The sequence below is a fragment of the Penicillium chrysogenum genome (assembly GCF_028827035.1).
Source record: "Penicillium chrysogenum strain IBT 35668 chromosome Unknown utg000005l_segment0_segment0, whole genome shotgun sequence".
Taxonomy (NCBI): Eukaryota; Fungi; Ascomycota; class Eurotiomycetes; order Eurotiales; family Aspergillaceae; genus Penicillium; species Penicillium chrysogenum.
This window is the reverse complement of record NW_026622753.1, coordinates 2,828,388-2,849,738: the sequence shown is the minus strand read 5'-3', so window position 1 is coordinate 2,849,738 and position 21,351 is coordinate 2,828,388. Positions and strand designations below refer to the sequence as shown.

Sequence of the window (21,351 nt, the reverse complement as noted above, 5' to 3'; positions counted from 1 at the left end):
GCCTATGATAAATCAATGCTTGGATGGACAAAAGTGACCTATTTGGGTATCTATCAACTTCCTTCGTATGCCCTTGAGAAACGAAAGAAAACAAACCAAATCTACCTCACCTGATCTTCCCAAACCGCCTGTGACATACTCCAGTTGTTGGGAGATCTGGAGATCTCCCCGCCCTGCGCGAGTTGACGGCATTGTAGGCTTTCGGAGGGGGGCAATGAGAGGATGATCACTGACATTCGGCTGCTTTCCTTGTTTGGTAACCCAAGTGACCTGGGAACGATGGGCCCTGTTGCTTTGCCTCTCTCTCACTTTTCTCCAGCTTTCTGGCCGAGACCTTTGATCCGGAGTGTCAGGCAGACAGACGTTGGCCATTAGGCATGCCGTTGCGATCACACATGTATGGCTCTGGAGTGCCAGAAACACGTCCCCCTGTCGGCTTCCACCACTCCACAATGATCACAACCTTGCCTTGATGCTCCCGTTACATTCCACCAGCATGACATTCACGTCATTCTGCGTCTATGCCATCACCAGGACTCAACCAAGATCGGAGATCAGAATTTAATTTTGAGTCTGATTCTGAGTATGCAACTTCGAGGGTGATGGAGGGTCCGCTCGGTTGACAATTCGGTAGCTATCGACACTGTCGAGGAGAAACTTGCTTGGGATTGGGATGGGTCTGTATGTCCGTCTGCAACCTTTCCGTTCTGTTGATATGTTTTTTTTTTTTTTACTAGACACTCCTTTTGAGTCAAGAACAATGAAAGGGTGGTGACTTGATTGCGCGAGGTAAGTTTGGCCCTTTGGCCCGTCTTCGTGGTATACATGCACTTGAGAACGACTTGCTCTTAGTGAAAAAGTTGGTCCAGAAGGTGATCTCCTGCATCATGACCCGAGCCTTCTGTTGCTCAAGGGCTTGTAGTTGGTCTTCGAGATAACCATGGCCAGGCCATCCAACTCATGTTCTTGGCCGTCAGTGTTCTGGTCAAGATCAAGAGTTCGTCTTGGATCAGTCTCCGGCAAAAGACGCCTCCAACACGCCCGAACTCGGGCGCAGAAGAACTACCCTAGTCTCTTGAGCTGCGCTTACCCGCGGTGAGACGAAGAGTGCAATAAGAGTAATTAGCGTACTTCGCCAATCCCAGGACATGGTGAGAGGCAGTATATGCGTCGTGATCCATCTTCGCTAAGCTCGGAAGCCTCCCCAGATGCCGGTGGTATTGTCTCCTCGAATCCCAATTGGATAACTCATCCCAATGTCTCCAGCGCCTTTGTCGCGATCTTTGAACTTGGGTTACCAGTCCATCCAGGTGCTGCCACACGCTCGGTATACATGAACTGACAAGTCGTGGCACCCTCAGAGAGATGCCCCGGGTATTTTCGGGGCTGTGAAGGAGCCGATGTGATAGAAGGATGAGTGCAAGGTGAGTGGAAGATGAATGGAAGGTAAGTCAAAAGGTAAACACAAGAGAAGGCTGGAAACAAAAACACCGTCATAGGCTCCACGAAAGTAGTGGTAGTGATGTTTTTGAAAGGAGAAAGGTTGTGATCTCCCAGCCTTGGAAGATACACAAGGAATAATACATTGCAAGAGACAGCTAAGTGGAGAGAAGTAGAAAATAAAGTGGAAATAGATTATTACATTGCCATACCAGAAGTACAGGTCATCACTCATAAGGCATCAAAGCCATGGCAAATACACATCGGGCTGACGCATTGTCTTAGAACACATGATAAAATCAAATAGAAACAGGAAAATAGAAACAAATAACTCCACATATTCACAGTCATCGGCCTCGCAATGACCGTTACGCTAAATGACCCAGACACCATATCAACCGGCGAGAGAAGAAAACAAATATTAGATAATAAGAGCAAGGATGTAGCAAGACACGCATGTAAAGATGGGAGCAATCATGATTAGAGTGTGACGCCTCAGATCACATTGCTCATGTCCATCATAGATGACGGTGCCACACTGTGAGTGATACTTTGAACGATGCTGTGGACCGACCTGGTAGGATCGATGGACATGCGGTCGCCGCTCATCATCCTTGATACTTTCTTGTCTTTGCTGGGGCGGGCAACGAGGACCTGGGCGGGGCAGACGACAACCTCGTCATCACCCTCGCCCACATCATTGCCCTTTTTGACAACAAGAGGGAAGAGCACAATGCGCACAATGGACTGTTGGGCTTCGAGCTCGCCGTTGTCATTTGTCAGACCACTGCGTTCATTCATCAGGGCGGCGTTGAAGTATACTTGGCGGGCAAGGTCGCCATTGGTATCATATTCCGGCTGCAGAGGCGGCAGCATGATGAATTCAGCTAGCTGGGTGCGCATCTCCAAGGACAGGTTGACTGCTACCCGCATGATCTTACGGAGGTTATCGAGGAGCTGGGATTCAACATGCGACGGGGGAGGGAGGATCCGTGATAGGGTTTGGAAGATCTCCAGAGTAACAGCCTCCGTATCGCTCTCACGTTGCGCAGCAAAGGCCGGTCGCCGGGACAGCAGTGTGAGAGTGGTGGCTCGCCAGCGGTGCACAGCACGGGCTGGGCCAACCTCGCCCAATTGTTTCTCAAGAGACTTGAGTTTTTGACGTTGTTCCCGGTCCATGCCGAAGAGATAACGGGTGAAGATGTATTCCCAGACCATTGTCATGACAACCGACATAAAGACATCGCGGCGGCGGACACGGTCGGACAGGTAGGCATCGGGATCGGAGCCGTCGAGGAGGGCATTGTCGAAGCGGTCTGCAATCTTCTCGTCTTGCAGTTCACTGAGTGGGCGACAGCGACGCTTATCGTTGTGCTTAGAGAAGCGCACGACCCAAGATTGGACATGGCCACACAGTTTCTGGCAGGCAGCATCGAAGTACTCTTCATCGCGGAAGACAAGGGCATTGTCGTGTACCGAGGCCGCGATTTGTTGTTGGAGCTCCTTCACTTTATCACGGGCCTCCTCAAGCTCGGTGCGCAGACGGCGCAGTTCAATGTCTTTCTGTGCAAGAGCTGACTCAATCTCATGTCGAACGCGATCCTCTATCTGGGACGAGAGTTGATTGTGTTGCGACTGCAAGTCGGCAAGCTCACGTGTGGACGACTCGCGTACGGAGTTGACCTCGGCTGCGTGGGCGGCGGCGAGAGCAGAGTTGGATGCGGTCAGGCCCTCGTTCTCTTGGGTCAGACGAGAGATCTCCTTCTGCAGCCATTCCACCGAGTTCTTCAATTGTTCCACCTCCGATTCCCGATCGCGCAGATCTCCGTCGCGGGTGTTGAGCGCACGGTCGCTCTTTCGACGAGCGACAGTGGTATTCCGTAGCTTATCTTCGGCCTCATCGCGGGCGGCGATCAGTAGGCGGTTTTCGGAGATGAGCTGGTCGAGGCGGGTTTCGATGTCTTGCAAGTGTTGCATGCTGCGACGGCGGCGGACACTAGGCGGTCGGCTGGGCGACCGTGGGGAACTGGGCGTCTCACCCCATCCCTCCTGTGGAAGTCAGTAAACAAAAAAACAAAACAACAATGACAATGACAAACAATGGCAAATAAAAAGCAATAAATTAATGACTTACATAGACATCCGACATATTTCGCAACGGACGTTTGCCCTTGTCGGTGACGGGGTCGTAAGAGGAGGAAGACGGGAGCTGATCGAGATCGAGATTCGAAGGCTGGGAATCTAGCGCTCGACTAGCCGCCCGCAGATCGCCGCTAATACTGCGATTTGTACGACGTAATTTTCCGCTGCTGGTGCTGGGCTTCAGAATTGGCATCCCTTGCTCAGGCGTTTTTAAAATTTCGGGTTTGAACCCCTCGCCTTTTTTGTTCTCTTTAGGCCAAGCTTCTCGATCAAAGGCATTGTCTGTAAATTTCCGGACAGGTGTCTGAGGTCGAGGTAAGACATGCTCGGGCTTCATCTCCAGACGGGGCGTCCCGCGACGAGCCATGGTTGCTCCTTGGCCATCCCGTGGTTCTTGTTCCGCAATTGTATCAAGCGGAGTCCGGGGTCGCACATAATCGTCGGTCGGTCCTCCGAAGAGCGACCGAGGAGGGGACGGGGCACGCAGAGCTGGTAGAGAGGGTTCTTCCAAGCTCCAGGTTCTGGGTGTGTGCTGGTGCCGTCCATGGATTGATGGTGATCGGCGTAATTCACACAGTTCCTTTCCAGCTTCTTCCCGGGGCGGAAGGCGCGTAGGAGAAGAAGGTTCAGTGGGACGAGTCCGCTCATCAGAGGGTTCCATTGACAATGACGATGGCATATCCTTGGACTTTTCGCCCTCCGCCGGAAGTCCTGGCTCCCTGATTGATCCATGCTCCGTAGCAGTAGGAGTTTCGGAGTGAGCTTTCAGCTCCGAGATTGTAGATTCAATTTGTCTTTCGAGGCTGCTAGGCAGCTCCGAGGTAAAATCATGGGGAATTTCTTTGGTTTCAGTGGTCGCTGGGGGTGCTTCCAAGACAGGGATCGCGACATCGCGATTCGCTTCCAAGTCCGCTGTTGTCTCTTCCTCAGCACTATCTTTTAGCGACCGTGGTTGCTGGTCCAAAGCTGATCGCCGAAATCCCCCCACGCTCGAGGCCGGGAAATAAGTTGGCAATCTTAGATCCACCGGGAGTAGTTGTCCGGGCAGGTGGCTCGATCTCTATGTCGTTGAAGGGTTCCAGTGAAGGTCCCTCGGCTTCCGGGGGAGTTTGCTGTGACTGCTTCTTGTTCTTCTTGGCCTTCTTCTTGTCTTTTTTGCTCGTTGGCAAGGCCCAAGCATCTTCCTCCGTAGCTTCGTTTGCATCTTGCGAAACTTCGCGGAATGATGAATCAACAAATTCTCCAATAATCTCCGGCTCGGGAGCTGGAATGTCCGGCTCAGGTTCAGGGTCCGCTTCCCTTGATCGCTGGGACTCTTCAAACTTGGCCTGCCAGTCAATTGCGGGCCAGTCTTCTTCGTCTTGGGCGGACTTTTCGTCTGGCACTTCCAGGCCCTCTGCCTTGGATTGGTCCTCTTCAAACGGCACAATGGTAGTGTGCTGATCCGCGATCGTGTTTTCAGCCAGTGCCTCAGCATCCAGGGATTTGTTGGCCTTTTGGGCTTTCTTGGCCTTCTTCTTCGAGGCCTTGCGTGAGAGAGGAACCTCCTCGCTGACGACGGGCTCTTCATCGGGTTGCGTTGGCTTAACCTGAACTCCTGGGTCTGGTATAGGCTCATTCTCAATTGAAGCGGGAGTCTCAATCGGCAACCCTCGCTCCAATGAAGGTTGAGCTTCTGCAGAATGTTCAGGTCCCTGGTGGATCTCTTTCTCCGCCGCAGGCTCTGCCGGCTGGACCTCTGATTCTGTCGGCAACTCAGCCACATCAGCCTGAGGCTCTTGTTGTTGAGCCAAGACTTCTTCGGTGATGCCGGCATTCTTCTTGACCTTGCGCTTGTCCTTCTTCGACATCTTCTTGGACATGGCCGGCATCACTTCAGGTTGTACTGGTTGATCCACAGCTGCGTTCTCAAGGTTCTGCGAATCGGCCACAACAAGAGCTTCATCTTTCTTATCGTTCTTCTCTGCAGGACGCTCGAGGTCAAGGGGCTCATTGTTGGTATTCCGGTCAGTGGGTTCCACGGGCGAGGGCGTATCGAGTGTATCAAGAGAAATGACTGCTTCATTTTTCTCGCTTTCTGGGGGGTTGCTTGTCTTCGGATACGGTGCTAAAGCCCTCAATAGCGGGTGGCTCGATGCTTTCAGCGTCGGCCTTGGGAGCATCTTGGGTCTCTTCCGAAGGAATCGAATCACCCCCAGGAACAGTCTCCGTTGGGGTCTCTTTGAGAGTCGCTTCTGGTTCGATAGCAGTCTCCGTAGTTACAGGCTCGGTGGTAGAAACAAGTTCAGTTGGAACCACAACAGTTGTCCCCGGTTCAGGAACAGCCTCTGCAGTTGCAGGCTGTGTGGTACGAGCATGATCCTCGGTCGGAGGCGAAGTCGGCTCAATTATTTCTTCTTGAGCTTGCTTTTTGGCTCTTTTCTTGTCCTTCTTTGACATTTTCCGAGTAATAGTTTCAGCGGCAGCTGGCTCTTCGGCTAGCTCTTTTGTAGACTCCTCCAGTTTGACCTCAGATTCGAGGGGCTCGGTAGAATCGAGAGCCTCAGCAGGCTGCTCTAGAACATCTTCTTTCAGCCCAGAAGCGGGCAAACCTGTAATTTCATCCGGGTTCTTTTCGGCTTCAGGCGGAGGCTTGTCTTCAGTCTCTGAGGATTGCGGCTCTTGAACCATAGACTGGTCTACGACTTCCTCTGGAGCTTGTGGAGTGTTGACCGAGGCCTCCTTGGGTTCAGGTTGTGACTCAGCGAGCTTTTCTTCCTTGACAAGGGCGGCGGCAGCAGCAGCGGCCTTCTTCTCTTTCTTGCTCATCTTCTTGGGGACAGTCGCCGATTCCCCTTCAGGCTCGGGGCCGGCTTCAGGCAACCCTTTTTTGCTAGATTGCTCGTCATCTGGGTTCTCCGCCGGGGCTGCGGCAGCTTGCTCGGTCGGTTTGTCTCCTTCCTCGACTTTGGATTCAGTGAAAGGAAGCTCGAGAGAACGCTCTCCAGTCTCAGTTTCTTGGCTTAGAACATGCTGTTCAGTGTCTTCAGAGGGCGTTACGAGGTCCTTGGCGGCCTCTTGGATGGCATCGATAGGCTGCGCTGTGGGCTCCTCTGCGCTAGGAACAGCCTCATCTTGCGTGGCAATTTCGCCAGGCGCTGGCTCTGTTGCAACCCCAGCCTCTTGGGCAGAAGTTTCAGCCGCCTCGGGAGCTGTCTTTTCCTCAGGCTGGGGCTCTGCTTCGGGTTCTTGAGCAATAATTGATTGTCGTTGCTTCTTCTTGTCCTTCTTGGCCTTCCGCTTCTGAGCAGGGGTCATTGATGCATCTTCAGTGGCCTCGATGTCAGCTACATCGACAGGGGCCTCTGGCTGCGTGGTGTCTTCGGTAGGAGGAGCAGCGGCCTCGGCTTCTGGGACATTGATCTCCTTGGTATCATCAACGTCCTCAGTTGTCTGGACAGCGGCAGTCTCTTCAATGTCCTGCAGTTGATCTGGTTGTTGCTCCTCTGGAATTGGCACTGATTCGGCAACGGCAATGGGCTCAGGCTCAATGATTTCCTTTACCTCTGGCTGGATCTCGGCCTCAACCGAAGGCCCAGCTTCCGACTGCTCCTTGTCCTCTGCAGTAGAGCTCGCAGGCTCAGGTACTGCAGCTTCCTCCTCTTGCTTTATATCCTTGTTTTTGTTTTTGTTTTTCTTTTTCTGCTTCTTCGAGACAGCTGCCTCAGAAGCTTTTTCCTCCACAGGGGATTCCTGTATCTGTGCCTCAGGAACAACATCAATTGGCACATCCACAGGCATCTCTTCAATCTCCTTCTCCGTGGAGAGATCGCCTGCTTCCGGCACAGTCGATTCCTCCTCAACATTCTCACTATCACCAACCAGCTTCATCTCCTCCAGGGGGGGCAGGCTCAACCATCTCCCCCTCTCGCTCCGGTGCAGTAAGGGCAACATCACCCTCCTGCTGAGCATTTACCTCCGCCAGCTCGCCGGAATCAACTGAACGCTCAAGCACGGGCTGGGGAGGATAATCTAAAAAAGGACTCTCTATCGGCGTCTGCTCTACCTGCGAAGACATGTCTTTATCAGTCGAGGTCGTATCTTGCGCCGTGGCGTCGTAAGTTTCTATGCCGTGGGACTGATGTTCTTTACCGTCATGTTCCGCAGGCGAGGACGCCGGTACGGCTGAGAGTCCAGGGGCGTCTGTGTCCGTAGAGGTCAGGACCTTTTCAACGCTGTCGGCGGCTTCAATGGGTGCGGTAGGCTCGGTTGCTGGGGCAGAAGGCGGATCGGATGTTGCGGCGTCGGTATCGGCGTCGACATTCTTAGACTGGCGCTTCTTCGCTTTCTTGGCAGCTTTGCGTCGCTCCTTGGCTGACATGCCGGCTTCTTCGGTCGGTTCGGTAGGAGAAGAGGCAACTGCCTCTACTTCCTGGGAGGGAGCTGGCTCAGCATCGAGAATTGTTTCAGTCGCCGGGGGTTCGTTGTCGGTCTTCTTGGCTTCAGGGGTTTCCTCTTTCGTCACATCGTCGGATACGGCTTCCGTTGTCTCGTGCTCCTCGGCCTTGGGAGCCTCGGGCTCGATGGTATTGTCTTGCTCGAGACCTTCTGCGGGCAGCGCTAGCTCAGAGGCTGGAGTATCTTGCAACTCCGGGGTCTCAGCTGGAGTATCTGTGGAAGTTTGAACAACAGGCTCAGATTTAGGCTCAGATTCCTGCACTGCGTCTGTGGCAGAAGGGGCGTTGTCGGCTAAGTCCACAGACTTGCCCTTCTTCTTGTTTTTCTTCGCCTTCTTCCTCTGCGCCGCAGTCAAGGCAACTTCGGGCTCTTGTGCACTCGGGTTCTGGAGCTCCGGGGGAGTCTGGGCATTTTGTTCCGGCTGCTCTGGTAACGCCGCTGCGGGCTCTGGCTCCTTGACTTCGCTAGGAACTGGGGTGTCGGGCGCAGTAGTTGAGGTTGGCTCATGCTCAGTGGTGTCCTTGCTTTCTTCAGAGGAAGCGGGCTCTTCCCTCGTCTCCGAGATGTCCGCTTCAGGCGCAGGCTCGGCGGCTTCTTCGGTCACTGGCAACTCCTTGGCTGATTCTTCCGAGACAATCAAGTCAGCCGGAGCATCCCGAGATTCAACCTTCTCTTCAGGTGTAGATGTATCCTGCTCTGGCTTGGGGTCTTCAGTCAGAGTGGCATTCTCGTCGAAAGCAACAGATTTTTGTTGCTTTTTCTTGTCTTTCTTAGCCTTCTTTCTCTGAGCTGGGGTCATTGTCTCCTCCGTAGCGGGCTCGGTAGCAGCTGCATCAGCAGGAGCATCCTGTGGCGTGACATTTTCGAGAGAAGGTTCTTCGACCTTAGGCGCTTCTTCTTCTGTTATAATAGGAGTCTGCGCAGCCTCGTCAAGAGTGGGCTGTTCGATTTCCTGCGTCGACTCAGGCTCAGTGGGCTTTTCCTGAACGGATTCGGGCGTTGGCTCCTCAACAGGCGTAGGCTGTTCCTCTTCAGTGATCACCGATTGGCGCTTTTTCTTGTCTTTCTTGGCCTTCCTTTTCTGGGCAGGAGTCATTGCCTCCTCCGCAGGAGTCTCGACAGCGGCCTCGGTAGCAGCTGCATCGGCAGGGCCCTCTGGCTGCGTGGCCTCTTCTGGAGACGGTTCTTCCGCCTTAGGCGCTTCTTCTGCCATAACAGGAGCCTGCGCATCTTTGCCGACAGTTGAATTCTCGGTGTCCCGGGTCGACTCAGCCTTAGCGGGCTCTTCCTGGGCGGATTCAGGCTTGGGCTCATCAACAGAGGCAGGCTGTTCCTCTTCAGCAATTACTGATTGGCGCTTTTTCTTGTCTTTCTTGGCCTTCTTCTTTTGAGCAGGAGTCATTGCTGCCTCTTCAAGGGCTTCGGTGGCAGCTGCATCGGCAGGGGCCTCTGGCTGCATGATCTCTTCGGCCTTAGGCGCCTCTTCTGTCATAATAGGAGACTCCACGTCTTTTTCGACAGCGGACTGTTCAATTTCCTGAGTCGGTGTAGGCTCAACAAGCTCTTCCTGACCGGAATCAGGCGTGGGATCCTCTTCGGCTGGTGTAGGCGTGGCCTTTTCCTCGGCTACTTCAGGCTTGGGCTCATCAACAGAGGCAGGCTGTTCCTGTTCAGCAATTACTGATTGACGCTTTTTCTTGTCTTTCTTGGCCTTCTTCTTCTGAGCAGGAGTCATTGCCGCCTCCTCAACGGCTTCGGTGGCAGCGGCATCGGCAGGGGCCTCTGGCTGCGTGGTCTCTTCAGCCTTGGGCGCCTCTTCCATCACAATAGGGGTCTCAGCGTCTTTTTCGGGAGAGGGTTGTTCAAGATCTTGAGAGGAGGATTCAGTATGTTCATTTTCCGCAGGCACGGGTGTAGGCTCCTCTTCGGGTGCAGCCTTGACCTCTTCCCCAACAGGGGCAGCCTTAGATTCCTCCTCAGCGGCAGCAGGCTGTTCCTCTTGAACAGCAACTGATTGGCGCTTTTTCTTGTCTTTCTTGGCCTTCCGCTTCTGAGCAGGAGTCATTGCTGCCTCTGCAGCAGCCTCAGTGGCGGCTGTATTGGCAGGGGCCTCTGGCTGTGTGGTCTCGTCCATGACGGGCTCTTCGGCCTTAGGTGCCTCTTCCGTCACCATAGGAGTATCCGCATCTTTGCCGGAAGAAGGCTGTTCAAGCTCTTGAGATGGTGCCGGCTCAGTGGGTTCGTTTTCAGCAGGCACAGGTGTAGGCTCCTCTTCGGTAGGTGCAGGCTTGACCTCTTCCTCGGCGGGTGCAGGCTGCTCTTCTTCAGCGGCAACTGATTGGCGCTTCTTCTTCTTATTCTTCTTCTTCGACTTAGAAGAAGTTGCCGCCTGTTCATCTTCAACCTGCTCCACGACTGGACTTGCTGACTCCGTGGGCTGGGTCTCCTCTGAAACTGGCTCTGATGTAGACTCTGTGGGCTTGTCATCGAGAGACTTCTCTAAAGCAAGCTCCTCGCTGATGGCTGAATCAAGCTTCTGTGCTTCCTGGGGGTCTTCCGTGGAAGCAGGAACTTCAACTGTAGGCTCTGGGGCGGTTTCTTTGTTCCCATCTTGAACATCAATAGCTTGTTCAGCAGTCTCGGGTGTAGAAATAGCCTCGTCTGCCGGAGCCTCGGGAACAACTTCGGAGTCGAGTTTTGGCACATCCTGAAGTTGTTCCTCTTCAGGCTTGGTCTCGGCTTCGAGGTCGCGGGCTGCCTCAGGTTCCGTGGGGTCATCAACACCTGCGGCAGTTTCTGCAGTAGGTGCGGGCTCACTCTCAGGCAACATGTCACCGGATTGTTCGACACTCTTTTCCTCAGCAGAAGTAGGCTCAGCCTCACGCGTGGGCTGCTCGTCAAGCTGCACAGCCTCTTGTTTCTGCTGCTTTTTCTTGTTTTTCTTGGCCTTCTTCCTCTCGGCAGCAGTCATTAGAACCTCGGGTTCGGGAGATTGTTCTTGTGCTTTAGGGGCATCGGTCTCTGGAGCATCAGCCGAGGCCTCTTGCGTGGGCGCTGGAGTCATATCCTCGCTCTTCGGCTCCTCTGCCTTGACGACATCGTTATGTTGGTCAAGGTCTTGGGGCACCTCGACAGGAGCGGCCGCTTCTTCCGATACAAGTGGAACATCGGCAGCAACTTCGGTTGCCCCAATCTCTGACGATGGGGCAGCGTCTTCTACCGGTGGCTCAGCCTCAGCGGGAGCCTCGATGCCTTTCGTGGGCTCGATAGATTCAGGATCGGTTGGCAGAGGAGTATCTTCGGTGACTGGAGCTGCCTCCGGCTCGGTTGTAGGTGTTGGCGCAACATCCTGTTCAGTCTCAGCAGGCTCGGAAGACACAGGCGCAGACGAGTCCGCTGGAGCAACATTATCAATTTCAGCTGCGGGCGCAATATCCTTGCTTGGCTCAGCGGATTCAGCATCGGGCGCAGGCACGGTCTCGACGGGCTTGGTATATTCAGCAATAGAGCCAATGCTCTCTTCCTGCTCCTTTTGCTGCTTCTTTTTCGCCTTCTTGGCCTTCTTCCTCTCCGCGGCGGTCATAGGGACCTCTGGCTCAGCGGGAGACTGTTCGGCTTTGGCCTCCTCCCCTGGTGCGTTGGACTCTTCTTTGGTTGTCTGTGTCTCTGTTACCTCTGCCATTGGTTCCGGAAGAGGCTCAGGGGAAGCTGCATCCAGGGCCGGCAAATCCTCAGGAATTTGCTCAGTCTCAGGGAGTTGCTCGGGCTCAATCGATTGTTCAACCTTGACGGGCACCTCCATCTCGCTTTCTTGAGGAGGTGCAACCACCGGTGTGTCTCCGGTGGCAAGAAGGGTTTCCTTGGCTATCTCCTCAGCGGCAGTCTCAGCTTCAGGTGCCGGCGAGGTAGACTCAGCAGGCTTCTCGTCGTCAGGAATAGAAGATTCACTCTGCTTGCCCTTCTTCTTATTCTTCTTAGCCTTCTTCTTCTGGGCCGCAGTCAAGGCGACTTCAGGCTCGGCTGCAACTTCAGGTTGAGGTTCGGCTTGAGCTTCGGCTTCAGGTTGAGTCTCAACGGCAGAAGGCTCTGGGATTTCGCGAGAAACCTCCTCAGCATGGAGTTTAGCATCAGGCTGGACCTCGACGACAGCTGGCTGCGACAGTTCATCAGATGGCCCCGCGGGATCCACTGGTTCGGTCACAGCAGGTGTTGCATCCACAGCGGCCTCCAATGGAGCTTGCTCCTGCTCCTGGGTAGCTGCATACTCCTCAATGGTGGTTTCGATGGGCTGATCAACATCCTTGGTAGGCTGCTCAAGATGTTCAGGATCAGAAGGTAAGGCTTCACCGCCAATTGGAAGGGATTGGGTATCCGCAGGTTCGACAACAGCTGACTGCTCAGGTTCGGGCTCTTTTCTTTCTGGAGGCAATTCAGTCTCGGGAGCGGGCGTTTCAGTGGAAATATCAGTTTCTTCGATGGCAGTGGACTTGCGATTCTTCTTTTTCTTGTTTTTCCGCTTCTCCGCCTTAGTTTCCGAAGCCTCTGCGGGGGCATCTGTAGCCACTTCGACGGGAGGTTCCTCGACGGGAGGTTCCTCGACGGGAGGCTCCTTTTCTTCGGCAGGCTGTGGAATCTGTTCCTCGACAGCCTCTTCGAAGTTGTCTTCGCCTTCGGTGTCTTCTTTGGGTGTTTCAGTAATTTCAGGCGTGGTGTTATCGAGAGGGGCCTCTGGCGTAGACTCTTCACTTGGCTTCTCAATCTGTTCCAGGCTGCGGGATACTTCCTCCGCTTCCGGTTGAGTAGCACTGGTAATTGGTGTTTCATTGGCATCAGTGAAAGCAGGTTCCGGGGTCAGCTCAATGGGCACGCTGGGACCTTCGGAGACGGGTAAAACGGGCTCCTCAGTAGATTCCTGTTCCACAGGCTCAACCAGCCCTCCAGATTCAGGATGACTTCGAGCTTGCTCTGCATCAATGGCAGCAGATGAGGTGGCAGTCTGGTCAGCGGTGCTCTCGGTAGATTCAGTAGAAGTAACCATTTCCTCCGGCAAGGGCGTAGCCACAATCTCTTCGGAAGGTGCATGTGCGCTGTCTTCTTGTTGGCCTTCAATCTCCTTGGAGGCAGAAGTATCATCCTGAGGCTGGGCAACCACATTATCATCTGTAGGCTCTTCGGACGTCGATTCGTTCTTAGATTTCTTCTTCTGCTTTTTCTTGTCGCGCTTAGCCTTTTTAGTCGAAGATGCAGCGTCCTCGGCCAGTTCGGTTTCAGCAGGCGGCACCTCAGTAGACTCGGCCTCGGGGGCGGTAACAACTCCCGGTTCTTGAGCGGCTTCAACCGAAGGTTCAATCTCAACCTCACGGGAAGCCTCGATAGGCTCAGCCTCAAGTTGCTCGGGATTGGCAACCTCGGGCTCAATCGGAGCGCTCTCGACAGGCGCTGACTCAATAGGGGCACCTTCGACCACAGGCTCATCAGCCCCAGTCCCAGGTCCAAGCTCACGGGATGCCTCAACCGGCTCGCATTGCTCGGGGACAGAAACCTCGGGCTCAGCAGAAACAGTTTCGACCGTTGGCGTGTCCATAGCAGGCTCCTCCACCGGCTCCTTGGACAGTTCTTCCTGCGCGAGGGGTTCCTCGGGACCTCCCAGTTCTACATCTTGGGCCTGGTTCTTCTTGCCCTTCTTCTTTTTGTTCTTCTTTTTAGAAGACTGGGCGCTCTCGTCGGGAGCGACTTCTGTCTCGGGCTGAGCTTGACGATCTGAAGACTGAACAGGTTGTTCAGTCGATTCAGGCACAGATTCCTTGGCTGTCTCCATCTCTGGGTGGACAGGCTCAAGCGGAGCAGGAGCAGTCTCCTCAATAGCAGTAACGGGCTCACTGAGCGCCTCCTCGTGGACAGGTGCCTTGTCATGGTCGTGGGAGGAACCGTCAGCGGCAACCGCTGCATCGACAATATCGCCGAAACTACGGGGCTTGGCGAGTTCATCTCCAGGCAAGGCGCGAGACTGATCATGCTCCCTGGCAGCGGCAATGGCAACGGCATCGACAACACCGGCGAAGCCAGCGCCCTTGGCAAATTCCGCAGCGGCGCTGGACAACGAATTGTTGTCTTGGGTTGGGGTTTCCGACTCAGACTGAGGGCGGGACACGCCCTCAAGAGCGTCAAGCGCACGCTGGGTTTCTTGCTCCCTAGAGCCGACGCCAACAAGAGAGCCCTCTGCAGAAGGCAGGGCGTCCAGCGTAGGTGAAGGAGGCAGCTCGTCCAGAGCGGTGGGGTCCCGCAGAAGCTCAGAGGGAGAGTGGAATTCGTATCTTGGCCTCTCCTTCCTGGGCTCGGCGTCCTGGAAGTGTTCAGCGGTAGGCGTGGCCTGCTGCGAGCCGAGGAGATCAACGTCTCCACTACGGCTTTCGTTCGCTTGCTCAGTTGAAATGGTCAGACCGGTTGGTCGCTGGTTTCCCGTGATTGAGTGACTCAGATCCACATGCTCCCAGCTCTTGAGACCGTCGTCGTCACGGAGGGATTTCAGATCCTCTATTGACGGGACCCGGGAGGATGTCTTGCTGGATGGGAGCGATGGCAGGGGCTCCTCGGTCTCGGGCTCGCCCTTGGTCAAACTGTGACGCTCGACGAGCCATAGAGGGCGGATTTCACGCGAGTTTCGGAACTCGACTGACCCGGGTCGGCGGTTGCGTTGCTGGCTTGGCGAGCCTGGGGAGGCGATAGGGGCGGGTTGTTCAACAGGGACTGCGCGCGAAAGGCCTGGGGAAGTTGGGGGCCGGCGGAAGTGGAGAGGCACAGCTGTGGGTGATTCAGTGGTGGACTTGGCCACGGAGTGTCGGCGTTGCTTGGGGGATCGGGACCCCTGCGGGTGGCTTGTTTCAGGTGAAGCGGGGCGGCTCAGAGACTTCGGGGTCAGGTCGAGTGTCTTCTCTGTGGCTGGGGGTGAGGTGGATTGGCTCCGAGGCCTCTGCTGTGGGGTCTCATTCAGTCCCGATGCTGCTGCAACAACAGCTGCGCTAACCGCGGATGCTGGAAGCCATGAAGAAGCACCATAGTCTTCGCGCTCATCCGCCGCTAGAATTTCAGGGCGCTTCCTTAATAAAGATTGATCGTCGAAGTTGTCACTATATCCGTCCTGCACATGGAATAAAACCAATAAAAGCTTAGTACATTTCTTTTTTTGTTCAGGTTTTGTGGTTTTTGTGCAAGCTGGTCAGATCCACCAGCGAAAAGGGAAACTATATGGGACAATAAAGTGTACAATCAAAATCACAACATAAGTAAAAAGAAAAGTTCAGATGCTATACCTTCTCAGATTCCCGGTTTCTTCCTGAATCCACGATTTCCTCGTACCGATGACGACGACGCTCTTCCTTTTGCTGTCTACTGGACCTGTACTCCTCCAGATTTGTGTCATCTTGAGTGCCTTTCTCCTTGTCCGACATGTAGCGGTCCAATTCATCACCATTGCTGGAGCTGCGATGCTTAGAAGAACGCTTCTTATGGCGACGGCGTTCATCATCCACACCAACTTCAGATATGGCTTCGCGGGATGAGCGCTTGTCCAACGAGGAAGAACGAGAATGGTCAGACCGAACACGCTCAGCTGGGGCCGACACTTGTGAGCCAAAGATACCTCGCAAAAAGCCTCCGCTCTTTTCTTTCTCGTCCTTGCCTCGGCGCTTCTCCCGGGATTCGTCAATCCGAGCTGGAGAAGAGGTTATAGAGGCATTGTCATCAACGTCAGTTTCCCGGGAAGAGCGGTGGCGATGCTTGCGACGCTCAGACTTCTCATCTCCGATGTCCGTAATGGCGGAGCGGGCATCGTCATCAACAGAGAAAGTATCACTTTCATGCTTGGATCGGCGCTTGCGACGTCGCTTCTTCTCCTCGCCGCCTTCCACGTCGTCAGGAGCGGCTTCAGCATCAAGACGTGGGTCGAAATCATATCCACTGCGTCTCGATTTCCCGGACTTCGACGACTCGTACTCTATGCCGGCAGGAGTAGAGGTAACCGAACGGGTATCATCCCGAGATTCAGATGGTTCGCGTGACTCGTAGATCTCGAAGTCATCGCCGCTCCGTCGAGACTTGCGGGACTTGGACTTGGATGTCTCGTCCTTCGAAACAGGAGCAGAGATGACAGAGAAAGAATCGTCACGAGACTCGGCAAGCGCTGACTCCGGGTATTCAGCACTGCCCAAGTCATCACCACTCCTTCTGGATTTCCTGGACTTGGACTTGGATGTTTCGTCCTTCGAGACAGGGGCAGAGACAACAGAATAAGAGTTATCCTGAGATGGAGACGCCTCCCGTGACTCGTAAATCTCGAAGTCTTCGCCGCTGCGCCGGGACTTGCGGGACCTCGATGGCTCATCCTTCAAGTCTGAGGACTCAGCGAGTTCCCGCTCCTGGAACTCGGGGAGATCAAAGACATCACCACTCCGCCTCGACTTCTTTGACTTGGACTTGGTCGGGGTCTCTGGGTCCATGGCAACAGGTGCCGGCGCTGACGCCACGGATCTAGCATCAGCCAAGTCTCTAGGCTCGGCTGTATCAAAGCCACCAGGCATCGAGAACACGTCTACGTCTTTCTCGGGGGAAGCGGTACGGTCGCGCTTGCCATATTTGCCATTCAGCTGCTCGATAACCTCCTGGGCAATCGAGGACTTGTCACGGCGGCCCGAAGAAATATCCCGATCTCTTGAGAAGGATTCCGGCTCGTCGAAGAAAAGCTCATCTTTGTCTTGGGATACGTGCTCAGGAGCGGAAGTAATATCCTTAGTAGACTTGGGGTCAATTTCTTCGAGCTCGCCCTCGACGAAGCCGCGGGGCTCATTCCGAGCCGATGCAGACCAGGGTGAGGTAAATGTGTGTTCACCCTCCGACCCAGGAGGGGAAGTGCGGGTGTGATAGGATGGGTCGTTTGTAATCAGGGAGGGATCGAACCCAGCTGCGGCGGTCGCAGCAGCAATTGTGGCCGCGAATTCAATATCGGCACCATACTGCGATGTGCTGGGGATATCCTTGGATTGTGTTATCTCGGACGCCGGGAGAGGAACATCCTTGGCTGAAATTTCAGCAGGGGAAATGTCATGCTCAAAGGGATCCTGTTCAGAAGAAGAGGGGATCTCGTATTCATGAGTTTCATGCTCGCCCCAGGAGACACGGGAGCCGGTTGGTCGTTCCCGGGGCTTGGTATCATAAGATTTATTTACAGGGGCGGTTGGGGAGGTAGCGTCGCGAACAGAACCACCGTTCACGCTCTGAGGAGGAGTGGGCTCAATGAAGTTGAGCGCAGGTACTGGCCACGGGAGACGGTCCACGTGTTGATATGGTTCATAGGAATAGTCCACCTCCGTAGGTGCAGGCTCCTCATGTGTACGTCGTTCGCTAGCGGGCTCTACCTCCACAATGGTTGGCATATCAGTGGAGCGGCGGCTGCGAGCATGGTCATCTGGGCTGTGTCGTAGCTCCTCAGGGGCATAAAATTCTGCGTAATCGTCGTAAACCTGTGGGGGACGGGGAGATCGAGGTGACCCTTTCTTCTGGTCTTCGTGGTGTTCGGCCGTTGTCATTTTTTCATCAATAGGCTGAGTGGGCTCGAACCGTGAGACGACCGAAGTAGCCGCCTCTGCTTCGGTGCGCTTTCGCTCGGCCCGGCGTTTCTCTCGGCGCTCATTGTATCGCTGGCTGGCTTCAGAGGCTTCGTCATCGTCTGTCTTGCGAGAGAGAATAGTGCTGGCAGCAGCAGTGCCAACAGCTCCAGCTGCTGCTACACCAACCCAGGATGAGGAGTCCTTTCCTCTGTCGCCGGCATACCGGTGCTCCTCATCATCGCGCTCCTTTCGACGGCGCTCTCGGCGCTCAGTTTCGTGGCGGGCCAGCTCTTCTTCTCGGTCAATCAGTTGAACTGGTTGATCAGAAAATTCGTCCCGGTAGTTCTTGTCACGACGAGTAAGGTGGCGTTCCCTTTCTGCTTGCTCTTCCGTCAAGTCGAATTGCACGGAGGCTTGGTCTTTGGAGGTGTACCGGCGCTTGAGACTGGAAGCAGTTTCCTGAGTGGGGAAAACAGGGGAGGAATCACTACGTCGAGGAGCTTTCCGGCGCTCGGCGTACGTTGATTCTGGCGCCCATGCTGCACCACGAGGGCCTTGGAACTGCGATTCGAAGTGTTCAACTCCATTGGCAAAGAGGGGGTGGGACTGCTGGGGCGCTGTACACTGGTATGGATCCCGGAACAGCTCCCTGGGTAGTATACACAGATTGAGAGACTGGGGTGAAAGGCTGAGGCTGTTGAAGGGGAATGGGTCCCGGGCGGATGAGCGTTGGTTCACCGGCAGATACAGACGGGGACATCTTCGCAACATCAAAGCGAGACGGGTCGGAAGTAGGCATTGGGTAAACATGTTGCAGGCTCCCAGATCTGCTTGGGGGATTGTTATCATGGTCACGAGCAGAAGAAATTGCAGCGGCTCCAATAGCACCAGCGCCAGCTACCAGAGCGGCATTTGTAGCACTCGAACGCTTGTCCTTCTTCTTCTTATCCTTCTTGCTTCCCCATCTCCAGCCCCATTTGCTGCTAGCGGAGTCGGAGGAGGAGTCAACGCTGCTTCCTCCGAACGCCAGGGCAGAGCTAACACTTGAAGAAGACTGGTCCTCCGACTCGGCATCAACCCATTCGTCATTTGTCGTAGAGTAGTTGGACTGTCGAGATCGAGCTTTGTACATCTGGCCTGCGCTGCGCCCGGGACCGTGGGGTGAGGACCCAGCCAAACGGGTTGCCGTGTCGCTAAGCTCTAGCAAAGCGGTGTCGACATCTTTACCCTTCTTGCCCTTCTTCTTGAGCTTGGAGGGCTTCCTCGAAAACCCATCTCCGAATGCAAGATCATTGTCCAATGAAGAGGATGAAGAGCCACTCTTGAAAGAGAAGAAACCGCTCCGCTTCTTGGTATGACGTTTCTTCTTGTTCTCGGAAGAAGCAGTGAAGAAAGACCCGATACCACCAGCGATGGACTTCTTGCCAGGTCTTGGAAGATTGACAAAAGACGATGACGAAGATGAATCCTTTCGGTATTGTCCTCTTTCAGGAGAACGACTACGGGAGGGGTTACGGGACTTCGCAACAGCCAGTGCAGCCCCGCCCACTGCGGCACCGAGTGCGGCTTCCTTCAGGTACGAATGCCGGCCAGATCGGGAGGAAGACCGCGATCGAGAGCGCGAGTACCGAGAATATCCAGATTGAGAGGCATGCTTGGAGCCTGCATGGTAGTCTCTGTGAGGACTGCGGCTAGAACGACGAGCCACGCCACGAGAGGTGCGGCTCCTTCGGTCATCTTCTTCTCCGTGGTGGGAGGCCACTCGCCCGGAGCGAAGGCTGTAAGAATCGTCAAACGCCTTGCTCGAGAAGAGTGACTTGGCCGTATAACCAGCTAGCACGCCAGGCAGCCACGAGGAAGGTTTCTTGGACTTTGACCGTCGGCGGCCCTCATCATCGGAGGAGTTGTATCGGCTGGTTTTGCTGACACTGGAGCTACCACTGCTCCGCCGATCGGGCGAGTGTCGGCGGCGCCTGTAATAATGGTGCTTTCGAGGGGCATCGGCGGAGCTCGTGCCAGGTTGGAAACAGTATTTGCACACACCGATAGTTTCCGTGTAGTCCTCGAATCTTCCAACGGCTTCAGGGTCACGCCAGAAATCAACAAATCTTTCCATGGCACCACGCTGACGCTCTTGGAAAGCTAGGGCACTCGGTCCATGAGGATAGAAGCCCGGGTTGTGGGCAGCATGAGCAGCGTATCCTCCCGCACCTGCAGCATACAAAGCATTGTTATGGACAGGGGCATACGGTAGCATACCACCAACTTGAGAAGATTGCCCGTGGTGCTCAAAGGCGTATTGTGGTGCGTGCTCGGGGCTAGAGGAGTGATGATGATGACCCATCATGTACCCCGTTGCAGCACCTGCAGCCGCAATACCGACACCTTCACTGAAGCTATGAGAATGGGGTGGCTTGGATGGAGGCTTGTGGCTGCTGCTTGCCATTGGCTGATCGTATTCCATCGGCTCGTGATGTACCATTGGCTGGTCGTGTACCGTTGGCTGTCCCTGCTGGGTGTACGAAGTAGTGTGCTGTGGAGGGGAATGCGACTCCGAGTGAGACACCATACCACCGATTCCATGAGCGGCAGCTCCAACAGCAGCAGCAGGAAGAACGCCCGATGAAGAAGGCTTAGAAGGCTTAGACGGTTTCGGCGGTCTGACTTCCGGCGGCTGGTCTTGCGGTGCCGGAGCATGGAAATTATCGTCGAAATAGGCCGCCGCCGCACCAGTTTCACCAAGGCTACTAGGCTCTGGTGGTGGGTTAGCTGATGGAGATGCTGCCATCAAGTGTGCTTGAGTATTAGGAAGCACACTTGGGCGAGCCGGTCGGATACCGGGCTGGTGCTCAACAGACTGGCCTTGGTCACCATAGTAGTCTGCCGCAGCGCCGGCGGGGTTGGGCGGCGGGTACGGTGCAGCAACTTGCTCTGGGAACTGGCCGGGGAATTGTTGCTGCACGTGCGGGTCATATGGAACTTCATGCGCTGGCGAATGGCCTGCGGGTGGCATCCCAGCGTCGTATTGCATGGGGAATTGCGAGAATCCCGGGGCGCCAATCTCGGCGGCAAACTGCGCGCCGGGGGCGCTAGGCGGCATATTTGTGGAGATTGGGGGCACATACGGATCCCCCGAGTGGGTGCGACGACGCTCGCGACGGTCGCTCTCCCGATCCAAGTCATCGTCCAGAGTATCTTGTGTACCTCGGCGGCTCCTTCTCTTCTCGCGCTCTGGACTTTCGGATCGGTCCTGGTCGTGCCGACGGGAACTCTTGCTTTCCCGTTCACTGTCTCTGCGTTTTGGTGTGCGTTCAATGTAGTAGCGGTCGGATTCATCAATCGCTTCTGGCTCGGCGGTTACATAGGTTGATGCGATGGATTCGCCGGCAATGCTAGGTGGGCCACGTTTACTGCGGGAAGTTGACGGCGGATAAGACGACAAATCGCCCAGGCCACGGTCACGGTCGTCACCCCGTGAGGATTTGCGGCTTGAGATCGATCTTGTATCGGACTTATCGTGCTTTTCCGACTTGCGCCGGCTGCTCTTAGAACTGCGAACATCGGATGAGGACGAGCGGCCCCCGCCCATCAGGGCTTTGAACATGGTGGGCAATTATTTGGGATAGCCGGAGTAAACCATGTGGAATAAAAGGAATGTAAGGATTGGAATGGGGGGAAAGGTATGGGGGGGGAGTGTTAGTTGTCAGAGAGAATGCAATGTTATGGGTTT

At 54.9% G+C, this 21,351-nt stretch overlaps 1 protein-coding gene across 1 annotated transcript; it reads right to left on the bottom strand.

Annotated features, from left to right (window-relative positions):
- Window positions 1-1,935: 1,935 nt before the first annotated feature.
- lah (involucrin repeat protein) lies at window positions 1,936-21,225 on the bottom strand (the record flags this gene model as incomplete). The annotated part of the gene is made up of 7 exons (XM_056715221.1): window positions 1,936-3,489; window positions 3,575-4,518; window positions 4,571-5,570; window positions 5,686-7,394; window positions 7,444-15,157; window positions 15,330-18,230; window positions 18,286-21,225. The coding sequence occupies 7 exons, from the start codon at window positions 21,223-21,225 to the stop codon at window positions 1,936-1,938; spliced, it is 18,762 nt and encodes a 6,253-aa protein (XP_056562843.1).
- Window positions 21,226-21,351: the final 126 nt, after the last annotated feature.